The 26,873-nt window shown below is 44.8% G+C and overlaps 1 protein-coding gene across 2 annotated transcripts in view; it reads right to left on the reverse strand.

The window, feature by feature from the left end:
• Positions 1–6: 6 nt before the first annotated feature.
• SPTLC2 (serine palmitoyltransferase long chain base subunit 2) overlaps positions 7–26,873 on the reverse strand; it is a 117,899-nt gene continuing 91,032 nt past the window's right edge. For both annotated transcript variants that reach the window (XM_019552201.1, XM_019552200.1), the window contains exons 10-12: positions 8,275–8,410; positions 6,665–6,794; positions 7–148 (exon numbers count right to left, since the gene is read on the reverse strand). In XM_019552201.1, coding sequence (XP_019407746.1) covers positions 29–148; positions 6,665–6,794; positions 8,275–8,410 — 386 coding nt within the window. In that variant the 3' untranslated portion in view covers positions 7–28. The remainder of the gene's footprint in view (positions 149–6,664; positions 6,795–8,274; positions 8,411–26,873) is intronic.

Raw genomic sequence — 26,873 nt, forward strand, 5'->3', positions numbered from 1 at the left:
TCCCTCCCCCAAGGCACATGGAGGGAATTCAGTCTTCTGTTTCTTCATAAGTAGTCTCATCAAATGGCCGGTCCAAGAGGGGCACCAATCGGTGACGGGAATATTTCAGTTGCAAGAGGTCACCAACTTCATTTATTTCCTTTAAAGCCTGAGAAAAGAGAGACCATGACATAAGCAGAAGAGATTTGTGACTCAAAACACAGCTAACAATACAATCTTCCTTTCCGACTCCCCGACATATCCCAAGGCAACAAGACTACAGTCAAAGTGATCCTTTAGCTTTTCTGAGCAAAACGTCCATGCTAAAAGTCCTAGCTGTTTAGTCCTGTGACAGAGGTTTGTGGCAGAGACATGGAGGCCTCCCAAACATTCTCTCTGAAGAGATCAAGTCTCAGAGAAAGTGGTGTCATGGCGGTGCTTACAGGGGAACTGGATACCAAAGGACATTGCTACTGAGCTACAAAGCCTTTCACTTCTAGGTTACCAATCCAAAGCCTGACTAGCTCAGCAGGCATCATATGTTTACTAGATGCTACATAAGAGGAGTACAGCAAGTCCCAGTTTCATGCTTTGCATTAGATGGGGGTGGGATCTCTTTAAGGCAGAAGTCATCTCAAGTGTTTGCATACTGCCAAGCCCCAATCTCAAATGGGTCCTGTACTGAGTAATCCTGCAGCAGTGGTCTAGATCACTTTACACACCCTAAGTTTCTAAAACTTTGCAATGCTAGTTCTCAAATATTGGCAGGAGGTAAAGAAGAGGTCAGAAGGCAGACCAAAATCTTAATTTAATATTTTTCCCCAAAATCATGGCTTCTTAATCTTGTGATAAGAGCCCAACAATTTCTGAAGTTGTAGGGTTGGCATTATGAGCTTGTTTCCGCATGAATCTTTAGACTCTGTTTTTTAAACAATGCACCCAACATTCTTCATACATTCCATTAACTCATTCTGTAAGATGAATTTTCAACTAGTAAAATGTTCTGGTCCAAATGACCTGCTCTTGAGAATGGTTCTAGCATAACGGTTAATACTCTTACATGCTTTTTCTCCCTGGATGAATAGTTCAAGTTTTCATTCCTTTCAAAAATGGCCCCTTACGCTTGTTATACCTGGCAGCAAAAGTCTCTCCGCTCCAAAATCAGGGGAAAGCAAGCAGCCTAGAAGAAGCTGGACTTCACTGAAAGAGTGGGCATGTTTTACACGGCTTTAAGTGAAGGCTCCATATGGAAACAATTTAAGGTTGAATTTCTGTGGAAAGAGTCTGTTAACTGTTATTCTTGAACTCAGATTTAGGATTTTATTAATTTAAAACAAAAAGAACCATGTGACTAGCAAAGACTACAAAGGAAATGGCATCGATGAACTCTGACTTCAGGAAAGTGTAATATATTTTTCATCACAGAAAAAAAAAGCACCAGCCCACAGGGATGCAGGTTATGAGGAACTTCACTCTGATCCCAAGCCAAATAGTTTTGGAGGCGAGGAAGTTTTATTTACATAAAACAGTTACAAATTGTAACGCACAGAACTGCTGCCCATCATGTGGGTTTATTTAATAAGAACAAGGAAGCATTGCAAATATTACCATTATATGTAAAGCCTCCTGCTCCCACACTCCATCACTGAGTGAAATGTATTTAGGGAAGTGCCAGGATAATAGCACTAGCTAGGGCCAGGCATCTATGGGCAGGCTGTTCAATTCCTCTTTCAAGCCTTGGCTCTGACAACCTCTCTCTTACCCTACCAGAATTTGAATTTTTCCTGGACACTTTTCCAGTGCTTCAGAGGTGGTCAGATACAATGGCCAGACATAACCACTGTTGGCTATGGGAAACCAAATCCCCTTATTACCTCAGGAAAGCCACAACAAAGGTTCGTCTACACAGGGAGTTATTCCTGATTATCTCCATGTGTTGATGCTCTTATATTCCAGAATCAATAGAAGTATCTGGCATTCCAAAGCAGATTACACTCATTTTGAATGAGAGCTTGCACATATGAAGTTGATCAGGAATGGTTAATTAGCTTTAAATTCACACCCTACCTAAAGCTAGATTAATCTTCAGATATAGACAAGCCCTAAAACTAAATCACTTCATTTGGGAAAGGAAGTACTACCGAAGTGTAGTTCAGAGCACATCTGAACAAGATGGTGGTGACCAAGAAGGTACAGGAAAGGCCTGTTTACTATAGAACCTAGAAAAAGTAAGTTTTCTTCTGTGAGCGCAAGGGTACAGGTACCACTTGACAAAATAAGTAACCAGTTTTTTACCCAGGCATCCTACCTAAGTCAATGGTGCTCAACTTACAGGCTGCAGGCTGGACCCAGCCCCCAAAGTCATTGGATCTGGCCCATGGCATGGGGGGAAAGAGGGGGTGTGGAATCAGCAGCTCAGCCCAGTGTCTGCTTTACTACCCGGTGCCACACCACTGATTCCCTCCACAGTTCTCCCTGCCCTCTCCCTCCCCTTATGGCAGACTGTAACAGGATGGCATCCTAGGGGCCACTGTGATCTCCCCTAAGGCCCCCTTACCGTGCCAAGCTGCCTAAAGGGCACCCTCAATTCTGGGCCTGCCATGTCTTTGATGGTAAATGTATAATAGGAAGGCTGCCTTTCCATCCTCTTGGACACCATTTCTTGCTGTACACTGGCCCCGGCTCCTAAATCCCTTGTGGGCTCTGTTCTGTATTAGGTGTTTCGGGCACCCTAGCCCTATGGGCTACGCGTGACTCCAACCGCCCCTTTAACACGCCCCAAGCCTCGTTGATGGAACTGACATTCTTCAGTTGCGCTCTGCGCCCTCTCTGGTGCTCAGGCTCTCCGCAGGCCTGTCTCGCACTGCGCCTCACTGGCGCTGGTGTCGGTGCACCCCAACTGCTGTGTCCTCTCTGGCGCTGGGGTCCCTTAGAGGCCTCCTCCATCCCCTAATAGCCTCACCCAAACCACCGGTCTGTCTTAAAAAGCAAACAAAACAAGCCCCTGGGCTATAACGTAAATTCAAGCCAATCGGCTACATCATTCAAGCCCCCCCAGGGGCATTCCAGCTGTCGCCAATGTCAGAGGCTGTACCTGCAGTCAGGCCTCTCTCCTTTGCTTGCTCTGGAGGAGCTCCTTACCCCTTGGCTGCTGGCAGGGAACTCCCCTCCTGGCCTCAGGCCTGTAGTTTATATAGGCCTAGGGCCCTGCCAGCTGACCACATGCAGGTGCAGCCAATTCCCTCAGTAACTAGCTGTCCCAGCAACCTGCACCTGGGTTCTCATCTCTGCTCCAAGAGTAGCAGGCACCTTAGTGCCCTGCTACACAGACGCTACTTATTTTTTCCTTCGCTTTCTCCCTCCTCATTCTCCTAAGCCAGGCTTGTCCAACATGCAGCCCATCGTACGGCTCACCAAGGCATTTTTTGAGGCCCAAGGTGCTATGATGGGAAATGAAAGTAAACGCTGTTTACTTCCGTTCCCACCCCTTGTCTCTTCCCCAGCCCCTCAGCAGACTCCTAATGGCTGCTGAAGGACTGGGGAAGGGACAGGTTCCCACATGCACCGTGTCAGCTTGACGTTGCTGACGTGGTGTGTGTGGGAAGAGGAGTAGCCGTGTGCCACTCAGGACAGGATGAGCCCAGCCGGAGCAGCAGGGGCTCAGCTGCACTTTCCCCCTACCTGTGCTGCTCAGTCCCGAGCAGCACACAACTCCGCCGCCACTTCTGCTGGCTGGTGTTGACCTGGGCAGGTCTGTCCCATCCAGAGCAGCATGTAGCTGAAGCCAGATTCCCACATGCTGCTGGGGATGGGAGGAGCCTGGGCAGGTCAGCACTGGCCAGCAGAAGCAGCGGTGGAGCCATGTGCTGCTTGGGACTGACCAGCGCAGGTAAGGGGAAAATACAGTTCAGCCCCTGCCACTCCGACCAGGCTCGTCCCACCCCGAGTGGTAAACAGCTCCACCACCATTTCTGCTGACGGGTGCAGACCCGGCCGGGCTCCTCCCATCACCAGCAGCACATGAGAAGCCCGATTCAGCTACATGCTGCTCCGCATGGGACAGACCCAGCCGGGTCAGCACTGGCCAGGAAAAGTGGCATCCAGCTGAATCCTCTACTCTCATGAGATTTAGGAAAGCAACAGGATGTGAGAGCAACATGTAAGCAAAGACAGTGCAGGGCCTTGGAGCCATGTTAATAAGTGAGGACAACTGTGTTCCCACTTTGGTCAGTGACTAATTGTGGGTACATCTTCACTAGCTTCAAGCCACTCAAACCTGCTGCCAAAAAATAAACTCTTCCTACCCACTTACACTTTACCTGCTCTGAACTGGAAATGAAGCAGTGAGGGCCCTTCTAGGGTGGTCCAAGGACAGTAGAAGCAGATCATACACAGAGAGTGAGAGATGTTCTCAGAATGTCCTCACCACCACATTTCTTCTGAAAAGCAGGGATATCCCGAGGTTCATTTAATGTTTGTAAAATGCTTGGAGAGCCCCACATAGATGCACTGCATAGAAATGCAAACTATATTTTGACTTATTTGGTTGGCACCTTGGGCCGAGATTTTCAAAGTTGAGTCCAAAGGCCATCTTCCATTAAAATGAATGGGATTTAGAGGGCTCCAAATCTTGTATGACAACTTTGTAACATGCCTATCTACCCTTTTTGCAAATCTCAGCCATAGTTTGGAAGCTCAGCCAAAGAACATAAGAGCATAAAAAGTGCCATGCTTGGTCAGCCCAATGGTCCATCTAGCTCAGTATCCTGTCCTGAACAGTGGCAGAGGTGGATACTATAGAGGGAGAGTTTTGAACTGGTTAGACCCATTTCATTGTTACTTCCTGCAACTTCATTGGTGTCAAAGATCACATGACATCACTTCCTGATGTGATACCACTTCCTGTGAGGTCTTTGAATATGGCTTGCCAGCCCACTGGGTGATAAAAAGTTCATGATCCGGCCCCACAAAGGTTGGACACCCCTGTCCTAAGCAAATGCACCTTAGCAGATGTAAGCTCTTTTCCCCTTTCCCTGGCCTGGGGTGCAGCCTGGTTGAAAGCATCTGGTCCTCCTCTCTAAAAGGTTTACCACTACTGGTCTACATTAAAGGTCTCGATGATCTTCCGAGGTCCCTTCCACCCCTAATGTCTATGAAATCTATGAAAGGCAAAGATGACTGCCAAACACTATACAGGAGTTTAGACCATTGGTGCTCAACTTTTCAGCCCATTGTGATCAGTCTGCAGGCTGGATCCAGCATGTGGTCAGTCCCCAGGTATGATCTGGCATGCCAGCATGATCCCCATTCTGGTGTGATCCAGTACATGGGGCCACATTAATCAACCTGCAGGGCTCCCCATGGTCTTGATGTATGGAAAAGCAGGAGTGATGCTGCCACTGTTCCCCCACCATCAGATTTCTAGACCCCTGGGGAGTACCACAGGCTGTATGACAGTCCCAGGGGTTGCACTTGGCCTGTGGGCTAGAGGTTGAGGAGCAATGATATAGATTGACAGTGAGACTGTGGAGTTGCTTGGGTGATAAAGCAAATAATTACATTTAAACTTCTGCTGTAAAACTGCATGTCCCGTGTATGTGCACATATTGACTGTATTCCATTTAATACCATTACAGGGGTGCACCACTCATGATTTAAGTGAGCTGCGTAAGTTGCTTGTGTGTTCAAAGAGTCAGGTTTTCTAATCCTGCATAGATATGGTCTTGTGTGCCTTCTCTTACTGATTCCCTGCTCTCCCAAAGAAAACAGGATAGGGCCAGGTGTTGGGAAGGACCTCCTAAAAATTCTCCAGGCTTGATGCATGAAACTCCAGCAACCCCCTAGTACCATGCTGATGTATTGACTTGAGCAGAGGATGGGGGGAAAAAAGCTTTAATTTCTCCCTTTCATACATCTCCTAGAAGGCTTTTATCTAATCAGACTCAACTTCACTTGAGCTCTTATGGAATCACATCATGAAATAATAATGTCATGGGCTGCAGAATGGGGAAAGATTTGATGTGGCCCACAATCAGGTCACATGAATTAGGCCCGTTCTTCTAAAGAAAGTACAAATGAGACAAACTACCTGAAACGAATTTAGTCAACAAAATAAATGGAGGAGATGCAGTCCAAGCCTCCTGTCTCTGTTCCTTACCAGCATGCATGTCAGAGATGGCAGAGCTCAATCACCAGCCAATAAGGCCTTTACACAATGCAACAATCCTAACTCTAGCAGTGAAGTGATATGCCATGACCTGCATTGGCTCCTTATCTGATTATCTAGTCAGTCTTCATCTCTGACTTCCATTTCTTGTCATTTGTAACAGGAGCTTCCCCTTTGACAGGGGTCATGTTCTTAACCACCCCAAATCCGCACAAATTTTTGAATCATCTGAGAGATGAAAAGGGAGTTCCTTCAGGGAAAGGGATGGGCAGCCTGTTAGTTGGGTCACTGCAAGCTGTGCTGAGGAACGCTCTAGTATATTTACCACAGGAAGCCACCTTGCATTGTCCAGATAGGAACTTTTTCAACTCTGTCTACAATGCTATAAAAGCTTTTCATGTGCTAACAATGAACAAGCCTGGAAAAGAAATAAATAAAAAAACAACAACAGCCAAATGCTGTTTTGGTTTAGGGAAGGCAAAATACATGAACAAAAGGAAGACAAGATGAGACACTTACTGTATCAAGTATCTCTTTGGTATGAGCTGCAGACACGCAGAATCTGGCTCTGGATTCAACGATTGGGGTTGCAGGAAAACCCACAACCACAACACCTATATTCCGCTTTAGCATCTCGCGTCCAAATGCACTACAAAAGAAAACAATGGAGAATGTTTATAGTGGTACCAAAGACACACAGGCACAGCAGCAGTAAAGGTCTTTGTACACTAAGCCCCGCAGGCCTTCAGTGAAGTTTGTCTGCAAGACTGCAGTTCTGAGTGCCCACTGCCTTCTACAAGGTGGAATGCCTGCTCACAAAGGCCTCTTTTGTTCAGTCCCGAGGTGGTCTTCTTATAAAGGTTTCACTGTATTAAGTTCTAACAAAGCTGAAAGATTATATTTGGCAGGGGCTGGTCTTTTAGCAAACTGCTTCTAAGTGGATTTGTAACCCAAGCTTGAAAAGTCTCTTACAGAAAACAGGGACTTATGCTCAGGAGTTTTGACTATAAGAGGAATTCCCCCTTGCTGTCCACCCCCAAAGCAGAAGCCACTCCAGTTTCAAAAAGGATCATTTTCACCAGTTTAATTTAATTAAGATACATTGTGAAGTCACAGAGCCTACTTCAAAGTTTGCAAGGGTTTAGCATGGAACATGGGAATCCACACAGTAAATTTAAGCAGTGTTCTATCTAGTGCCTCTCCCGGGAGCTGCCAGTTCAAGATATCAGAGGAAGATGCACGAAGCTCAGTAGATGAACAGCATCATCCCAAATCTCCATCAGTTAGGAGATTTATGTTAGGCTGATTGAGATTTGTGTTGTGCCTGCAAGGGTATAAATCAGCCTAAGGGTTTTACCCATCCACATGGGATAAAGAAACCTTTTTTGCAGTTATATAAAGCTCTTGGCCTCAAGGCTTGGCAATGAGTTCCACAGATTTATTATACATTGTGTAACATGTCTTTGCATTGGTTTTACATTTGATGCCCTTCACTTTTTGTTGATTTCCCTTATTCTTGAAATGGAAAACATAAGAGGGGTCATCATGATCCACCTTCTTGGTACCATTATTTTGCATACAGCTCACATCCCCTTCATCTACTATACTGTAAATAATTTCAACACGAGTAACTAAAAAGTGCAGTCTGGGACATTATAAACTGAAGGGTTACCATCTTGAGACCAAAGCTACTTCAGAAGCTAGTGCCTTCAAGTGTTTCTTGGGGATGGAAGGGTGGGGACAGAATCCCATCATCTCAAGAAACATTCTGAAAAGTTACTTGAGACACGTGATATTTTCACCAGATTCCAGGTCACCTCTAAAGTGCACACACCTCAGAGAGTCACAAATCTGAATCCCAAGGGCAATACAACATAGAATTTACCTAGACTCTATTCTGTTTTTACTTATATAAGTAAAAAAATAAAACCCTTTAAAAAGTTAGCTTTCCAAAATGCTTCTTTCAAAACTGCAGACTGATCATTTAGAAAATATGGCAACATTCACTAAGCCTCAACAGTCACAGAAGCTAAGGAAAGTTAGCTTTGCCCCAACATGAAGTATGAGTCCCAGTATTCCAATATTCTCAAGTTTGTATGAAGTTGGAAATTCTCTCCTGCCAAACCTACCCAATTTTTGCTGGCATATACACCATCAAAGGTACAACAGGAGAATCTTCATTTCCATAGATAATGAAGCCCATCTCCTTCAGCCGCCTCCTGAAATACCTGGTGTTCTCTGCCAGCTGCTGAACACATTCCTTGCCTAAGACAACAAAATTAAAAGGTAAAATAATTAAATGACCATGGATCACATATAACACTGCTGTAGCACAACACCATATCTTTATTCTACCTATAGAATGAACACAGTTGGGCCAGTGTGGTATACACACATACTAATTGCAACATTTAGAAATTTAATTGCAATTGGAAGCACTTTCTGATCCTCTTCTCTCATCATTACTCTTGAACACAGCCCAAATTACTGTTCATTTCTTGGCTGCACTGCAGGAGAATGGTGTAGAAGCGATGACTTGCTTGTGAACTTTAAAAGTTGCTCCTTCCATAATGGCTAGGTTTGTATTGAGAGTACCTTGCAAAGTACTTATATTTGCTCCTATAAAGATTAATTTCAAAAAGTCCAGGGAACATTGGGAACCCTACAGTAACAAAGAGGGTTTTGCATATTCTTTATAAAGTTAGTAAAGAAACAACATCAGCTAAGATAATAGTACCCTTTTTTCAGGTCAAAGTGGCACACCTGAAAAGAAAGACCAACCAAGCAATAAATTCATGAAATATCTTCTAAACATGGGATTTTAGCACAGCAAACCCGAAGTTCAGCTCCTATTATGGCTTCCACAATTGCCACTAGAACATGAAAAATCTCAGACCATGCTTGTAGACATTGCCACAATGAACATATTCAGTGCCCAGAACCTAAGACTACTGCAGATACTCACAAACATCTAGGAAGAGCACACACCAACTGCAGAAACTTCTTCAAGCTAACAAAGGGTTTTCAAACCTGAAAGCTTGCTTAAAATTTTTTTCCCCCAAGTATTTAAGTTGGTCTAATAAAAGACATCAGATTCACCCAAAGAACCTTGTCTTATTCCTATAGCGTCATCAGAGCTCCGAAACTGTAGACAGATTGAAAATATGAAGGCAGAATTTATTATGGTGCACCACCCACTGGCACATCCAAAGAATGACTGCAGCTAGTTAACAGTTACTATGCAGTCAAAATCAAAATGTCTGCCTGAACTGAATGGCTCATCAGTCTAGTATGGGTAAGACACACCAGCCTTTGTAGCCAAAACCACACAGGGGAGTTGAGGCATCCAGATACAGTACTGGCACACAACTCCCCAGCCTGACTGACCAAGTTCCCCAGCTGGGTCATCTGAAGCAGCACAATGTATGGAGTCAGTGAGGCCTCTACAATCATAAGATCCTTTCGCACCCTCTGCCATCACACTCATACACACTCAGTCAAACCCAGACTGAGCCTTTTGTTACCTAAGGCACAGACAACTGATGCAGAAGAGAGCAATCAGTAGAGACAAACTCAGATAAACTGATCAAACAATCCCTTAAACTGATTGTTCAGAAGCTTGCAAGCATGCCTGTCCTGAAATGGATGTACTGACTGTTAAAAAAACAAACAAAAAAACAAACAACAACCACCAACACAACACATGCAGTACTACAGTTTGCCTACAGCAAGCTTTTACTCCCTCTCACCTAATAGGACAGTGACCAGGGATCTCCAGCATTTGAGACAAGATAGTGCTTTTATTTGTTTAGGATGGGCAGATACCAGAGCAATAGTGAAATTCAGATAGGTTAGATTTACTGTGTTTTATATCTGGAATTATGCCCAAAATTCTGTCTCACATTTTATGCTGAGAGAACCTGGGCCCTCTTAGCAGGGACAAAGTTTGGATAATTTCATCTGTTTGCTGCTAGACTTGCACAAGCAAGGATCCTGCTATATTACACACAGGGCTGTCTGCAGGGCAGTGCTTACCATTCTAGTAAGCAATGCTCAGCCATAGATGGAAGAGAAGACCACCCAAGGGGCACATTGGGCCTCAGAGAAGCAAAGTTTCATTTGCTCTGACCTGCAGCACTGTGGATTTAAGATCCCATGCAGTTCAAAGCCAAAAATATGCCAAATACTCCACCCACAACCATGCAAATCAAAAACCAGCATGAAAATAAAGGACAAAACCTCAGTGTTTGTTTTACATCCCAGCTTGTCCTTTGATGAAAGGTTAGAGTCAGTATTGCAAGCTACATACACCACCACGCTAAGAACAATGTCCTTTCTCCTCCTCCCCCATTAAGAGAATTTCTTTGGGAGAAAAAGCTCCTTCAGAGTTCCTACTATGCAAATCTAACTCCTTTTACTCTCTCCCCCTCAGCCCCACCCCCAATCACACTGTAGCACAAGAATACACATCACCTACCATAAAACTTAAAGTCTGAAGTTGACTCAAGTCTGATCAGTTCAACGTGCAGAATCCAAGTTTTCCCAAACTTGCATGTTACCAGTGACTTTGATTACTTTTAATTCCTATGGGCTGCCCAGTAAGAAGTTGGGGGGGGGCGGGGGGATATGCAGGTCTACAGTAAAAGGGGAAGGGGACCAGAGATAACTCCTGTTTTTTCTAATATTCTGGTGAGCTTCGGGTTGCTCAGGCAGTTTGAAAGTGCAAACAAGTGAAAGAGGCTACTTAAAGGCATACCCATACAAACCCAGAGCACTGAACTCATCGGCAATACTTTAACTACTTATTTAAAAAACAAGTCTGAAAAACATAACTCTAAAACCCCACTGCCATGAATAAGTGGTAAAAGTAATGGATCCCCAAGCCCTTCTCAAATCACTAGAAGCTTTGTGGGTTGAAGCCTAAAATAAAATCTCAGATTTAATGGGTTTCCTTTGTTACTTTCTTCCCTGAACTCTTCCCCATAAGAGATTCCATGATGCTAAACTAGTCTTTCTTCCTACCATTCATCAAGCAAGTTCTTACCATTTTAGGAAGAAGGGGGAAAAATGGAGGCACAGTGAAGGGGGGAAATGGAGGCACAGTAAGATTAAATAGCTTATCCAAGATCAGATAGTAAGCAATGAAATCAGAATTAGAACCCCCAGGTTCCCTTTCTTTGAAAATTCACGTTCTTTCTCCCATTGCAAAATATTTGGTAGCCCACACTAGTACAAATTGTACTCTACTTAGCAAAGCAATGGAGAGGCTGTACTGGAACCATTTTCAATTATGTGCCAGGCATGCTGTTTGAATACGGCCCACAAGATCAACAGAAAACACATCTGTTTGGGGTTTATCCACAGTTCAACTTGGTTCAGCTCCACTCGTGATAGTGACATTCAGACCAGTACTATAATGAGCTCTAATAGGTTGCCTATTAGTAGCAGCTTTAAACAGCATCCCATAGCCATGAAGGTTTAAAAGTAAGAGTGCCTAAGAATATGGCACCAGATGACATGCTTATCTGCACTACAATGCCCAACATTGGGTTGCTTCCTCTGGAATTAGCAGAGTGAACAACATTGTAGAAGTGGCCCCCCAAATTTTTGGCTTCTATGCCCAAAGTATCTGTCACTTAATTTTTAAGCTGAAAACAGCCTCTGAAGCACAGAACTTTGGCCATATTTGCTCAACTGCAGGCCTAGAAACACTGCTGGCTTGTAACCAGTCTGAGCAGCTGCAGTTTCTGGTGAAGAGTAACTTAATTTTTAAGGCCACCCAAACAAGTGCTGTTCAGACACTGTCCTGCCAACTGTCCACACACACACACACACGAGTTGTGCAACAGCTCTGTTAACAGTCTTTAATCTAAGGGAGTGGAATGTGGTGACTAAGGGGCTGAAATAGCTGACTGAACTCTTCAAAGAGCTGGACAAGAGCACTGGAAGCTCCTTTTCAGAGCAACTGATCTGAAACTACAGTGGAGACTGTGAACACATTGCCTACTGGGACTTGAATGGTGACCACTTTGCCCCTGATGTCCAAAAAATACAACCATCTCTTCTTTTGTCTCTGTTCCCTTGTAATACCCATTTCACTTACATGAAGGTCTCCTTGTTATTTAGTAAAATTCTCTTCTGCTAGTAAGATGAATATTATCATTTGGTATAAAGATCGCAGCCATCTTCAAAGGGCTGTGCTGCATAGCACTTTGTATTGTTAGCACTGAATTTCATCCTGTTAGCTCTAGCCCAGTTTTCGAATCCATAAAGATCCTTCTGAATTGAACTCCTATCCTTCACCATGTTTGCAATCCTTTCCAGTTTCATGTAGTTTGCAAACTTTGCTCAAGAATCTTGCTATGCCAGCATCCAGATTGTTAATAAAGTAAGTAAAGGTCACATCATCTAGAATGAGAGACCTGGTCTCTTTATAGCCAGCTCTCAGCTCTTACAGAAGGGTAGTATTGGTTGTGTGGCTTCAGCAGAGATGAGAAACAAGAATGAGGCGGTACAGGGAATCAAATAATTGTCTCTTCTTGGACAGCTAAGATGTGCCAAGACAGAGGTGGAAAAGTGTCATTCTACTTGACAGTATAAATCTTTCATGAGCTTTGGGTGACAGGATCAGTCATTTCAAACTGCTGCAGCTCTTGCTTCCTCACTGACAGTTGCAACACAACACCGCTGGTACAAAACTGACATCCGAGCACAAAATAGAAAGGTGGCTATAACCAAGCATGAACTAGAGCTGGCAAGTTGGTCATTTGACTGGTTAACTGATTACATATTTTTTGACCACACAAAGATTGTAGCAATCTTACAAAAAAACTAGAGGTTCACCAATACATCGGTCCCATATCAGATCGGCACCGATATAAGGAAAATTGACAGTATCGGCAATTGGCTTGTTTTGGCTAACGTGGCTGATGTCACTAATAAATGCTCCGCAGATATGCGCAGCTGCAGGACAGCATGCAGGCAGCCAGGAGCACAGCCCAGTAGTGTCTGACTGGTAAGTCTGTCGTGGGGGAAGGAGCGCGAGGAAGTAAGGGGCATGGGGGAGCAGATCAAGGCCTCAGTAGTGAGGGAGGGAGCGGAGCTGGGTCCTCACTGCCCAGCCAGGGCAGCTCATGGAAAGAAACCATGAGCCACTCAGGGAAGAGATGGTTCCTGCTGCTGCATGTACCCTGGGGGAGGCATGGGGGCCATGTGCCCCTGGATCTGTGTGTGGGGCGAGAGTGGGCTGCCACTGTGGACTGGGAGCTGGGCTCTTCCCAGCTGGGGGGGTTGGGCTGTGCTGTCCTTGGGGTGAGTGGCAATGGTGCTGGGGGGCAGGGGGAGGGAGGGTTACAAAGAATTTTGGGGTGGCTGCAGACCAGCCCGGTCCCCCCCACCACACCATTCCCAGCCCACCCACTGAGAAGAGCCCATTCGACGAGCTTTAGTTCAAGCAGCCCCACTGCCATTTTTAAGCGCCAGGACACTGATACACGAGATGCAGGAAGCTGGAACATGCCGAATAAAAAAAGAAAAGGATTTATGTCAGTGGTTTAAAATGCTTTGCATTATTACTAAATAACGGTTACCAGATTGGCATCAGCTGATATAGTTGATTAATAATCAGCTGTTGGTATTGGCCAAGAAAATCTTTATCCGTGTACCCCTAGTGATTAACCAGTTACTTGCATCTTAAAAAGTAACCCAGCTACACATTCATGCAATTAATGGCAGGATAAAACAGGGAATAAACTAAAGTCACTGCACAACTTATGTAATAACATTTCTGGCTAGTTTCCATCGCATGTTAAATTGAAGCTGTGGCTAGCATCCATCAGTCTTAGTTAAGTGAAGGGCTCCAATGCATTCTTGCAGCTTAGAGCATAGATCAGCTGACTGGTACTCCTTGCCACAGACACACCAGGCATGCTACCTGCCAGTGCAGGGAGTACCTAGGCTTTCCCTGCACCAGCAATAGGGAACAATTGAGATCTGATCCCAATTGCATCTTGTGCCAGGAACACGCGCCATAGCAGGAGCCAGGATTGTTGGGATCTGTCAGGAGCCTAGGCCTGTACATCTTGGCCCTTGTACTTGAATGCTATTGGGTGGCACAAAACCTGAAGCAAGGGAAAAGGAAAGACAAAACACCTGGTTGCACTTTTCCCAGCAGTTAATGTTTATTGCTAGCTTTTCATGTTTGAAAGCTTTAAAGACTTCCAGTTAAGCCTGAGAGGTGACTTTGTGTGTGTGTGTGTGTGTGTGTGGGGGGGGGGAGCGGAGATGGTAAGCTAACTCTTCTCTGATTCCTGAGAGAGGTAAAGACACGGATGGATAAGATGGATCATGTAAATATATAACAAAGGCAGCAATCTATGAAAATGACTTCAACATTTTTCTGAAAAAGCCACCACAATCATCTCAACAATGTTCCCATGAGAACCCCCTCTAAGCAGTTCAGATATGTCTAATGGAGTATCCATAGCACTCCTGGCACACAGTAAGTGTCACCCTACAAGGTCAGTTGTCCCTGGGTTGAAAAATAAGGATGCCTCACAATCACTTTTGAGGCCCCATCTGCTGCTACAATAGACAAAGGTTGTGCTGGCATGGGCAGCACTGAGTAGACAGCAAGTCTAAGATCCCACGGAGATTGTGATGAGTGAATGAGGTTGATCAATGAAGCAGCTATACACAAGAACCACCATCTGTTTAGGTGTTCATTGCTCTTCAGAAAACCAAGGTTCTTGCACTTACGGTTTGAACTATTCGATTAAGCCATAGTAAGGCGCCTCAGATGTCTGTTGTTTGCCAAAAGACAGATTTTACATAAATGCATGGGAATTTATTTTCTGTTTATCCAGAATGAGCATATGTTTGAACAGGGAGACAGATGTAAGGTTATAAAAATCAATCTTCATTGTGTTTTATACTCCCCACCCCCTAATTACCAGCACGGAGTCCAGGTCCAGCTCCCTGCAGTGGCAAGCAGGGACTGCTCGAATCGCCGAATAGATTCGGACAGCTTTGAATCAGTTCGGACCTTTTTATTGATCTCCTGATTCAATTTGGGTTTGGAGATTTGGCCATCAAATCAGACCGAATCACCTCCGAATCAAATCAGCTCCCGAAGCTTTGCACAGCCCTACTTAGTACAGGCTAAAACAAAGATCAGGTTACTGTTTTGTTACCATGGTCTAGTAGGACAAGAGTAGCCAACCTGCAGCATAGGTGCCACAAGTGGCACAGGCTGCATCTGTATGTGGCAAATGGCAGACCAGTGAGAGGATAGGCACCACAGTGGCATAAGTGGCACTACAGGAGGGCATGAGGCTTAATTTGTGGTCCTGGGGAAGCTCTTTGAGAAGATTATCAAGGAGCACATCTGTGATGGGCCAGCAGCAGGGATGATGCTCAAGGGCAACCATCATGATTTCATTAGAGGCAGGTCCTGTCAGACCAACCTGATTGCCTTCTCTGATCAGGTCACAAAATCATTGGACGCAGGTGTTGCGGTGGATGTAGTCTTTCTCGACTTCAGGAAGGCCTTTGACATGGTCTCCCACCTCATTCTCATTAAAAGCTAGGCGACTGTGGCACTGATGCCTATACAGTCAGATAGATTGCAAATTGGCTGAGGGGTTGTACTCAGAGCGCGATCGTGGACAGGTCATATTTGACATGGAGGGAAGTGGGCAGTGGAATCCCAGGGCTTGGTCCTTGGGCCCGTGCTGTTCAATTTATTAGCGACTTGAATGACAGGGTGAAAAGGAACCTATTTAAATTTGCAGACGACACCAAAATTTCTGGTGGGGGGGCACGCTAGAAGCGAAGGACAGATTACAGTGGGACCTGGATAGGTTACAGGGTGGGCAAATGAAAATAGGATGGGATTCAATACTGACAAGTGCAGGGTGCTGCACTTAGGCAGTAGGAACTAGCAGCATACCTATAGGCTGGGGAACTCCCTTCTTGAAAATGCAGCAGCAGAAAGAGATCTTGGAGTCATTATTGGGACTGGGAGAGACTTTGTTCCCTCAAGCACTTCCCAAAGTAACAAGGAACAACGGCCATAATTTGTTAGAGGGTAGGTTTAGACTAGACATTAGAAGGTACTATATTACAGTCAGGGCGGCTATGATCTGGAACTAACTTCCAAGGGAAGTGGTGCTGGCTCCTACGCTGGGGGTCTTTAAGAGGAGGCTTCACTTTTACCTAGCTGGGGTCATTTTAGCCCAGTTTTATCTCCTGTCCAGGGCAGGGGGTCGGACTAGAAGATCTACAAGGTCCCTTCCGACCCTACATCTATGAATTTATGAAAAACTCTAGCTTTGGGCCTTTAAAATTTTTATTTCAGGAACTTAATGGGCAATGAAGACTTGGTTATATAAATTATCTCCCATAAGCTTTTCTACAAAAACTACTGTATTTCTGAAAGGGTTTAGCTACCATTCTGTTTATTACTCCCAACATTTTCTCAGGAATAGTTCTATCTAACATTCCTAATATTAAGTCTTTAGGGTTAGACGTTTCCCTGGAATATAAGCATGTACTTTAGTTTTTGCTTTGAAAGCGTGTCCTATTTAAATTTACCTGTTGGAGGAGCCCAATATTCTTTTGCTGATGCTAATAAAGAATTTCTACTGAGCTGTCTGAAACTTGAGATCACTTCCTGAAGGCCTACTCTTACGCAGTTTTACAATACTAACAGAATAAGCCAAGTCACTTTCCGTACAAACTAGGTGGGTAACTACCACATCGTTCCAGAGGACTTATATAGCCAACTCATTTGGCTTTTAAGTAGAAGCAAGGCGACGAACCAGTTTTTATTGCCATGAACGCAAAGTTTTCGTCATATAGGTTACAGCAACTTCTCTCTTTCTTGTCAATCTCTCCAGAAAGGAAGTCAGCCATGACTTCTCCTAACACTTGTAAAAACTAAGTAATTGGTTAGTAGCAACAAGTATAAGCATAAGAGCATTTGACTGCAAACAAGAGTAATGAACACTAAAGCTACCTTGTTTTATTAAGAGTTATTTCAACTAAAACTAGTAATTGGAAACTAGATGCAATATAGGCAGAGCAATCCATTCAAAGTAGCAATGGATTTATATTGGTGTTAAACACAAACAAAAAAGTCAAACACTTTGAAAATACGGGTGTGCAAATGCCATTCTGTAGTGTTTTTCTCGCTGAGAGAAAAACAAGTTCTGTATTTAGTAGTTAGAAGAGGAAGGGTTATTAATGTAGCACAGTAACAAACTTTTAGGCACATGCAGAGAAATGGATGAAGCTCAGGATTTTAAAATTAGCAAGTACAATGGAGCTTAGGAGAAAACACAACAAAAAACATATCTATAAAGGCCCAAAACTGAATGAATGATCAACATTATCATGGTGGGGCACATGTGGCAATGGAAAGCTGGTTCTTAACAATGCCACACAACTCCTGTCCTTAGTTCAACATGTCAGATCCCAAACTACTCAATTGGCCAATGTTTTTGAGCAGGGGTTCCCAACTCCTGGACTATGGCCCAATGCCAGGCCGCAAAAGGGTCAGTTGCCAGTCCACAACCGGACGGGCAAACTGCAGCCCCACAGAGCCAGCGGAGAGACCACAACTCCTTCGACAGGGCCTGTAGCAGCAGTTTGACCCCCGCCCGGCGGGTGGCAGTAGAACTAGCTTCATCTGTGTTCCAGCTGGAAATTCCAGCCATGGGGCTCTGCGCGATGGTCTGCAGTTTGTCAGGCCATGACCACTTCCGGTCCACAGTTTGCCGGGCTGTGGCATAAAAAGGTTGGGAACTGCTGTTTTTGAGGACTGAGCCTTTAGACCAAAGCACAGAAGAGACTAAATGGTTATTTACCCTAGTTACTATAGGCATAATCAAGTACAGCCCACTGAAAGGATGCATGCCTCTCATACACCTAAGACTGGATTTTTTTACTAGCAGTTTTCATCAAGGTTCTGCATGTGCCCTACACTTCCTCATATTTCCCAAAAAAGAAATGAAGATCATGGCAGCTACAAAGCCTCCTTAAGGTCTTTTGCAATACAAAGCCCTACTTCTCAAGCTTCAGCCACACAAGATGGAAGTGAGAGTTACAGCATCCACAATAACTACATCAGCTTCAAGTACTACAGTCACTGCAGGATACAGTAATTGTTTTTTCCTTACAACTCTGTCAGTGTAGATCCTACTGTAAGTGATTAACAAGCAGTATCCCCTTCTCTGTAGTCAATCAAAAGGGGATTCAATAATGTCTGCAACTGGAAGCTCATGTCTTACGAAAATCTTACCTTTTTTATTTTAAAAATAAGCAATTTATTAGCAGTTCACTAAATGGTGTTTTTTGGGGGGTTTTTAAAGAGAAATTTGACTGTTCCCACCAACACTGAGGATGCTCTAAAGAATTAAGGCTGTCTAATAACGCAAAGCCAGTATATATACTGTTTCTCACTCAGTACTTCTTTCTTATTGGTTTGAAGTGCACAATACAAGCAGGCTCATTACATACCAATTTGTTTCCTTTAAATCTGTGTTTATACTTGAACACTTAATTATTTGATATTTAAAAAGTAAACATTTTAGTAGGCTTGAACCGATAAAGATTTTTTTGGCCAATACTGATGGCCGATTAACCAGCCATATTGGTCAATACCAATCCGGTATGCAGCCTTGGAAGCTTGGGGAGCAGCGTGCAGATTGAGGTCCCCAGGTAAGGGAGGGAGTGGGGCAGGCGCAGGGGCAGGGATAGGCTCTGCCCAGTCATGGCAGGACAGGGCACAAGATGGAGCCATGGGGGGATGGGATAGCTCCCCATCACTGCACACCCCCCAGGGGAGGCATGTACCCCCCTGATTTGTGTTTGGGTCGAGGGTGGGCTGCCTGCTGTGGGCTTGGGGTCAGGGGCTGTGCCACCCTCTTCCTGGTGGGGGGCAGCAGCAACACTGGGAGAGGGACTGGGGGGGGGACGACAGCAAATTTTGGGGTGGCTGTGGCCCACCCTGTAAGCCCCCTCTCCCAGTGCCGCCACTGCCCACCCCGAGTTCAGCCTCGGCCCAGCCCACCCCCCACAAGGAAGAGGCTGGCACGGCCCCCTGCAGCCAGCCTACCCTCGCCCCACATACAAGTGTGGGAGGCATATGCCCCTCATGCCTCCCCTGGAGGTGTGCACAGCGATGGGGAATCACCCCTCCCATGCTCCCCAGACTAGCTGCCCACGGCTGTCCCACGCCCCGCCCCAGCTAGGCAGCACCTGCCCCTGCCCCTGCCTCAGCCCCACACCCTCCCTCACAATGAGGCCCTTGATCCCCACCCCCAACAGACTTATCAGCTGGACGGTGCTCTCCATGCTGCCCAGCTGCATTCCTGGCTGCATGCATGCAGGATTTATCACTGACATTACTGTCTACACTGGTCAAAAAAGCCAATTGCGGATGATGCCAATTTTCCTTTCATCAGTGCCGATCTGATATGGACTGATATACGGGCGCACCTCTATATTTTAGTCTGCAAATTTCTACTGATGACCTGGTTAAGTACATTAGACATGAAAGGTCAAAGTGCAACCCATGATGTTCTGAGGAGCATGTCAATATACATGCATGCACAGACTAAATTTGCACATTGTCAGTTCAAGTATACATACACACTCCTAAAGGGTCTGTCAAAGCAAAAGTAAACCAAAAAGCCTGTCCCTCGACTTGATGTTTCCTTTATGTCCTCTGCTATTTAACAGCCAAAAATCTAACAATCTTTAGGCAAATGAAACAGGAAAAGGAAGTCATTCTGGCTAAAACTTGAGTTTTCCTGGCCATTGGTTTAGAACAGATCTGAAAAGTTATAGGAACACTTTTTACTGTTTTACAGCAGGGGCTCAAAGTCTGCAGAGTTGGCAAGGATCATATAGTGTTGCTGCCTTCTTTCCATCCGTTTCTATAGCTTTTCAGAGAACCACAGTGGACCTGCTTCCATTAGGGGCTACTGTTAAGAAAAAAGGAAATTGTAGCCATGCTCAGGCGGTGGAGCTGCCAGCTGCTAACAGGAAAGGAATGGCCAAGGGAAACAGAGCAGCAGTAAGAGTCACAGTCCCCCTCTAATGCCAAGTAACTCTTTAGCCATGGTCCCTACTTTGTCCGAGCTGTTTTTTTTAATTTTATTTTTTAATAACCTTGCCTGCTCTATGACAGAATTTATCCCATCCCATGCTGGAACCCTGATCAGTCTAACCATTGGGAAACACTAGATTTGGTGAGACCAAGTTATCTTCTCTGCACTAAAACCTATTCTACACTAGAACTCAAATACTGTTGACAGAACCTCTGAGTGCATCTATACTCAAAGCTTCTCTGGAGCTCCAGATCCTGCCTTCCTCCCCAGAGTTACACCAGCTCTGACATGAAAGAAGGCTTCTACACCATCCAAGGCACTAGCCTGAGCTTTCTGCTGACTAACCCAGAGTTGTTCCACAGGGCATTTTGCACTCTGTTAACAAAGATACTGAGTGGAGCTGTTGGAAGTGCATGCTTATGCACCTGCTCTAACATCCTGGCAAGAATGGCTTGTTGGCAAAGACCTGGTACAATCATCACCAGTGTGGGTCCTTTAACTGATTCTGAAGCTATATGATAGATGTTAAGTACATGACCTGACATAGCAGGGGAGGATAAGAAGGCAAGGGGCTACATATGCATTTCAAAGTAAAACCTGTAAGGGGCAAGACACTGGAATACCGAAGAAGCAGACTCTCAATGTGTGCAAGTCATGAGAGAAATGGGATAGGTGAAGGACCCAAGGTGGAACAAGGAGTTGCAGATCCCTATGAATACCCAAGCAAAGATGAGACCTGTGGGATCACCTTAGGCAACCTGTGGATCCTCCAAAAGACACTTTCTGAATACCTAGCTATAAGGAGACATTCTGTCCTCAGGATTACATAAGACTCGTACAAGGATTTCTGTTGCCTTTTTTGTTTAGGCTAAATTGTGTGTGTTGTCATTGGGTGCATCTACATGTGCAACTAATGCACAGAAAGCCTACTACACAGTAAGCTTTCTGTGATACCATGTCTACATGTGCACTGGTCAGGAGTAAATCTGCTCCCAACAGGAGCAGGTCAGGGGAGTAAATCTGCTCCCAACAGGAACAGTTCTCTTACCATATGACAACCAGGGGGAGCTCTAGACTCCCCTGGGTGCTGGCCCCAGGCTAGCAGGGGATACCAGGGTCAAGCTTGGGCTCCAAGGAGGCAGCTGTTTTCCAGCCTTGTGCCCTGATCCACCAATCAGGGCAGAGGGCTGGAAAACAGCTGGGGGGGCGGGGGGAAGGAGAAGGGATTTCCCAGCCCCCTACCCTGATTGGCTGGGGGCAGCCAGTCACTGGCTGGGTGGAGAATCCCTCATGAACAGAACAGCTCCCCAGCAAGAACTCCCCAGTCCCACAGCTACTCAGCTCCCCGCTCCTGTGGGGACCAGAAGCCCCACAGCACCGGGACAGGGGACGTGGGGACAGAGAGGGACCCAGTACCTGCACCAAATGGCTCTTGGCTCTTTGGGAGAGCCAGGAGCTGAGCAGCACCAGGACCAGGCCCTACACAAGTTTTACTGCATAGTAGTTTACTACCTGCGTTTGATATAGACTGTGGGGGGTTTTGCCTTCCTCTGTAGCGAGGGGATGGGGGATGTGGCTCTACCTGGGATCTCTTGAGCATATTTTGACAACATTTCAAAGAAGCGGGACATTAGCTGCCACAGTTCCCCTGCTTCACTTGTGGCAGGTTAGGGTGTTAGGTCTGTGTTATGTCAAGCTGAGGGTAGTCTTAGACAGAGTTTAGATGATGGTTTGGATAGGGATGATCCTGCTTCAAGCACAGTGTCAGATTAGATGACCTCTGGAGGTCCCTTCCAGCCCTACTTCTTTATGATTCTATGAAGAGACAATCATGGGCAAAGCTGTTAAGGGCCCAGAAGGAGGCAACATTAAGTTTGACACAGCTGGCAGGATAAACCACAGGAGGGATTTAGAAATGGAGCTGGGGAGAAGTGAAAAACAACTATGGCAGATGTGCCTGATATTGACACACATCCCCAGGAAACAGTTTATGGCCAAGGGAAACAGCCTGAGAGGACTGAGGGGACTGTGACTCTTACTACCCTCAGAGTAGCTAGGTATTCAGAAAGTCTCTTTTGGAGGATCCACAGGTTGCCTAAGGTGATCCCACAGGTCTCATCTTTGCTTGGGTATTTATAGGGATCTGCACCTCCTTGTTCCACCTTGGGTCCTTCACCTATCCCATTTCTCTCATGACTTGGGCACATATGCACATTGATTGCAAAATGCCCTGTGGAACAACTCTGAGGGGACTGTGACTCCTACCCTCAGCCTGACAGTTCATGTTGGGACTCTATACATCTGTCACCAAACTAAAACCAGTTCCAGAGGAGTCCAGAGGTGTCCAAGGAACAGCTGGGCGAGAGCACTCTGTGCACTCACTGAGTTTACATACAGTGGCGAGACTGAGTCTTAATCTTGGTCCAAGACCCAGAGGAATATTTTGATGTTTGTGCTTTGTTTGTTACTGCACCAGCTGCAGTATGAGAACTTCAGAGAGCCAGACTGTTTCCATCAATGACTGAGGTCAACAACAAAAAACATGCATGACACAGCTGGGGAAAAAACTACAGACATGTCTATCACACTCACTGATCACTTCAGGCAGCTGCTCTGTGTGTACTGCCACTGATGTGGCAGCTACGTATGCCCTTGGGAGGGCTAAATGGCAGCATCAGCAAAGGCAGTTCACACAGCACTATGCCCAGGTAGTCAGCTGTAATGCTCTCAGTACTCTTCTAATGCCATGGGGGAGGCCTAGGTTGAAAAGCTTAGGACTGTCTACATTATCTTTTCTTTAAGACTGACTCTCACTTAACACCAATACAACTATAAAGCAAGCAGCATTTAAACCAATCCACCCCACCTAACCTTGCTCACCATATGCCTGCCACTTAGATAAGTCTACAATTAAGAATCATTGACTTGTCCATGCACAGAAGAGTGCAGAAGCAGTCAAGATTATCTCCCCTCAACCTTTCCAGCCAAGGACAGAGATGGATGAGAATACTTTGCATCCTGGGTCCTTTCTAATGTTACAGAACTGAATCTGAGACTACTTGCATTGACCAGGTATAACCACAGATTATTCCAGGCATCCATGCTACTAAATATGTCAAACGGGTTTAAGTTTTGCTTGTAGTCCCCAACTAATACTGTTCCAGATCTTTTCAGCTTGATACCTTCTGGGTACATGCCCCACAGCTTGTGGCAAACACAGCAATGCCACAGAGCACCTATAGCAGGAAAACTAGCAAACCATTTTAGCAATCTGTCCACATAGGCACTGTTTGGACAAAACCACTATTTAGCACCACACCTCCTCACAAACACAAAGCTTTTAAACCAAGTAACAAGTGCCAGGTTCTCCACACTTGATCCCCAGACCCAGAGATGAGAAACTTACAGTCCCACCACAGAGTCCAGCTCCTATTTGTTCCGACTAATGATCTAGTTTCCACATCCTCTTTGTTCTAGGTAATTCAGTTTCAGTACAGTTATGCCAGCATAGCATTTAAAATTTCCTTTTCTGCAAGCAACTTAGCCTCCTGTGGGTAATATCCAAGGGGACAAGACCGTTAACTACAAAATAAGTTCTGCTGCAGACACAGATGGTCTGTGTGCACATGGTTCATTATCAATGTAACTGTCCATATACTGAATTCTTATTATGAGGCTTACTGCATGCATAATATAAAATGAGTGATACAGTGCAAGAGTGCCAGGAGAGGCAATGTTACACTTCAAGTTTCAAAAGACATTAACCTGATATTGACAACCCTGGGTTTGTAAGTCACCTTTCACGAGACAAAAACCCTGCAACACTTCCCCCTATATTCTTCTGTCTGCAGTCTCAATAGCTTCCTCATGTGCCAAACCACCAACTATATCCACGTACTAAGTGAGGTACCTAGTCATTAGTAAGTACATTTAAAATTTCCTCTCATACCTGAGCTTTTGAGATGCAGGATTCCAGATGGCAAGAATTAGGGGGAAATGGTTCTGTACCTTCCACGTACCCTTTTGCATTCTTGAACCTGAAATGTATTTATTTTGCTCAGATGCCAGGTGTAGTAAATGGACTTCAAATCTGCACCATTCACTGGCTGAGGAGGGATATAATTGAAGTTAGACAACTGGCTCTCCTCCTCCTCTGGAAAGTGGTTTGTTTCACTGACCTTTTTTCCTTTCACCATAGCTAGGAACCTACTTCAATTAGTGGTTTTGCAGATTTTGTGGAAACTGCGAAGTCCTGGATTGTCCACAAAAATTAACAAAAACCCTATAAAAATAAAATGCTAGCTCCCTAGTGGGAGCCAGCAGTCCTTGGTGCTGGGAGGGGAAGGCACCAGCTGGTGCAGTGGCATGAAGGGCACCAGACAAGATAGCAGTTGCCCCCCTTGTCTGTCCTCCCCACTAATCAGCACCTAGAAGCAGAGCTGCATGAAGGGCAGCCAGCAATCAAGATGGCAGCTGCACCCTTGTCCCTCCTCAGTGCTGAGGGGCGGGGCCTCTCTGTGAATCAGTGCCAAGGTGTGGGGCCACCCTGAAATGACCACAGAATTAGAACTTTACACCGGGATCAATCCACAATTTAGGTAGACCCCTAATCCAGAATAATGGATTGCTGTGCGTCTTGTTAACCATTCAACTCAAGTAACATGACAGATAGTTAAAAGTCACAATTCAATATGTTCCTTTTCATGATTAAGAGCTGGTAGAACTGATAATCTTCTTACCTAAAGCTGCAAAGGGTGCTGATAGAGCAGAAATACACCCATCTGCACCTAAAAATCAGAGCTTTCTACTGAACACCATTCCTCTAGTTGATGCTAATAATTTAAGTTAGTTTAAACTAGTTTAATAATCAATCACAGCCAACAATCAAATTAAGTTAATAATTAAAGATAGATTTAATAATTTAGTTTAGTAATTAAACCACAAGGATGGTCAAGACTCCTGGACTCTTCACAGTTCTTCCATGACTTACGGGCATTACCATACACATCTGTGAAACGCATCTGATGCTTAGCATACATACAATACATAAGACTCATTGCTGCTATGCAACTGCTTTTGCTTTTCTCCTTGGACAGGTGTTCCCATCTGATCTGACTGGGTGAACTCATGGGTCTGATCACATGCAAGCTAGAACATCAGTTGGGCATTCTTAGTCTACTTGGTATCTAGCTAAATTAAAAACAAATTCAACTGAAGTGTTTTGGGATGCTAAGATAAAACACACCAGGTACCGACTGCCTTTAGCTTTCAGCATCTCCCTCATTTAAAATGGACAGTTTATTTTATCCCTATTATGAAAGGCCTCTCTTAATCATTATCTAAGAACATTACCTAATGAATAAAGATGTGGAAAGCAGCCAAGGGGCCTGCACCATGCCTTTTCAGACTGCTCTGAGCAACCTCCTGCAATTAGATTAGAATTTCAAGGTTTTATCCTTCTGACCATTTGTAAACGAACAGCTAAACTAAAATTTTATTTCTTTGGGCTGTTTGCTCACCAAAATGTCTTGCATTCCAAGTGTGAGGCATTTGGCCCAAGCTGTTTAAAGCTGCTGAGGTGTTTTGCCCACATGAAAAGTTGAGAGTCAAGCTGCCAAACCCCAAAATAACATACATCCGCTTCCACCATGTGCCCTGGCAGCCAAAGAGAGCAAGTCAAGCTTGCCTGGGTACTTTTCTCATTATACATAAAATGATCTGCTGAATTTAGTCAACTCAACGTAGCTTCAGAGTTGTTTTAACCTGTAGCCAACTCCCAGATGTATGTTCAAAACGCCTAGCCCTAGAAATAACAAGCAGAGCAAAGCAAGGTTCAAAGTAATTTCTCTTTACATTTGAGTTCTAAACTAAATGTTATTCATACCACACTGTGTAAATGCAACAGTAAGGACTCCAGCTCCAAAAACAGAACTGGTAGGGAGCAGGGAAACTGATATTAAGGGAGACTACTGCTTCTTTTGAGAAAGACGCACACAAAGATGTTTTAGTCTTTTAAATTAGGGGTATAGGAGTCAGAGGGTCGCAAAAAGAGAGACTAGATATCTCTGTGGGGTTAGGGAAGAAAAGTCCCATCAGCAAAAATATGTAAATATAAGTGGGTTGTAGAAAAAGTTTCTGAAACGTGGAAAAAAACAACTTTGCATGAGAGAATTTAGAACAGAGTTCCAAAGTCAGGAAAAAAAAAATCAGCTAGAACTGGGATAGATCATACACTATATATCACACCCTCATGAAATTTAAAGTATTGTGTTCAACAATTTCACTCAGAATCATAAAAGAGTAGGGATAGAAGGGACCTCAGTAGGTTACCTAATCCAACCCCCTGGTCAAAAGGCAGGATCATCTCTGCCTAAACCACCCTAGTTAAGTGTCTGTCTAATTTGCTCTTAAAAACTTCCAAGGATGCATATACAACAAGCTTTCTGGGTAGCCTGCTGCAATACTTAACCATCCTCACAGTGAGAAAACAATTCTTCCAAATAGCCAACATAAATTTATTTTGCTGTCTCAGAAGCTAGTCTTTTACAAAATATGCCGTCAACCTGGACTCAGTCCCCCTACCATTCCTTGTGATAGTAAAACTGCATTTTCCC

The sequence above is a fragment of the Crocodylus porosus genome, unplaced genomic scaffold (genome assembly GCF_001723895.1).
Source record: "Crocodylus porosus isolate Cpor-Errol unplaced genomic scaffold, CroPor_comp1, whole genome shotgun sequence".
Taxonomy (NCBI): Eukaryota; Metazoa; Chordata; order Crocodylia; family Crocodylidae; genus Crocodylus; species Crocodylus porosus.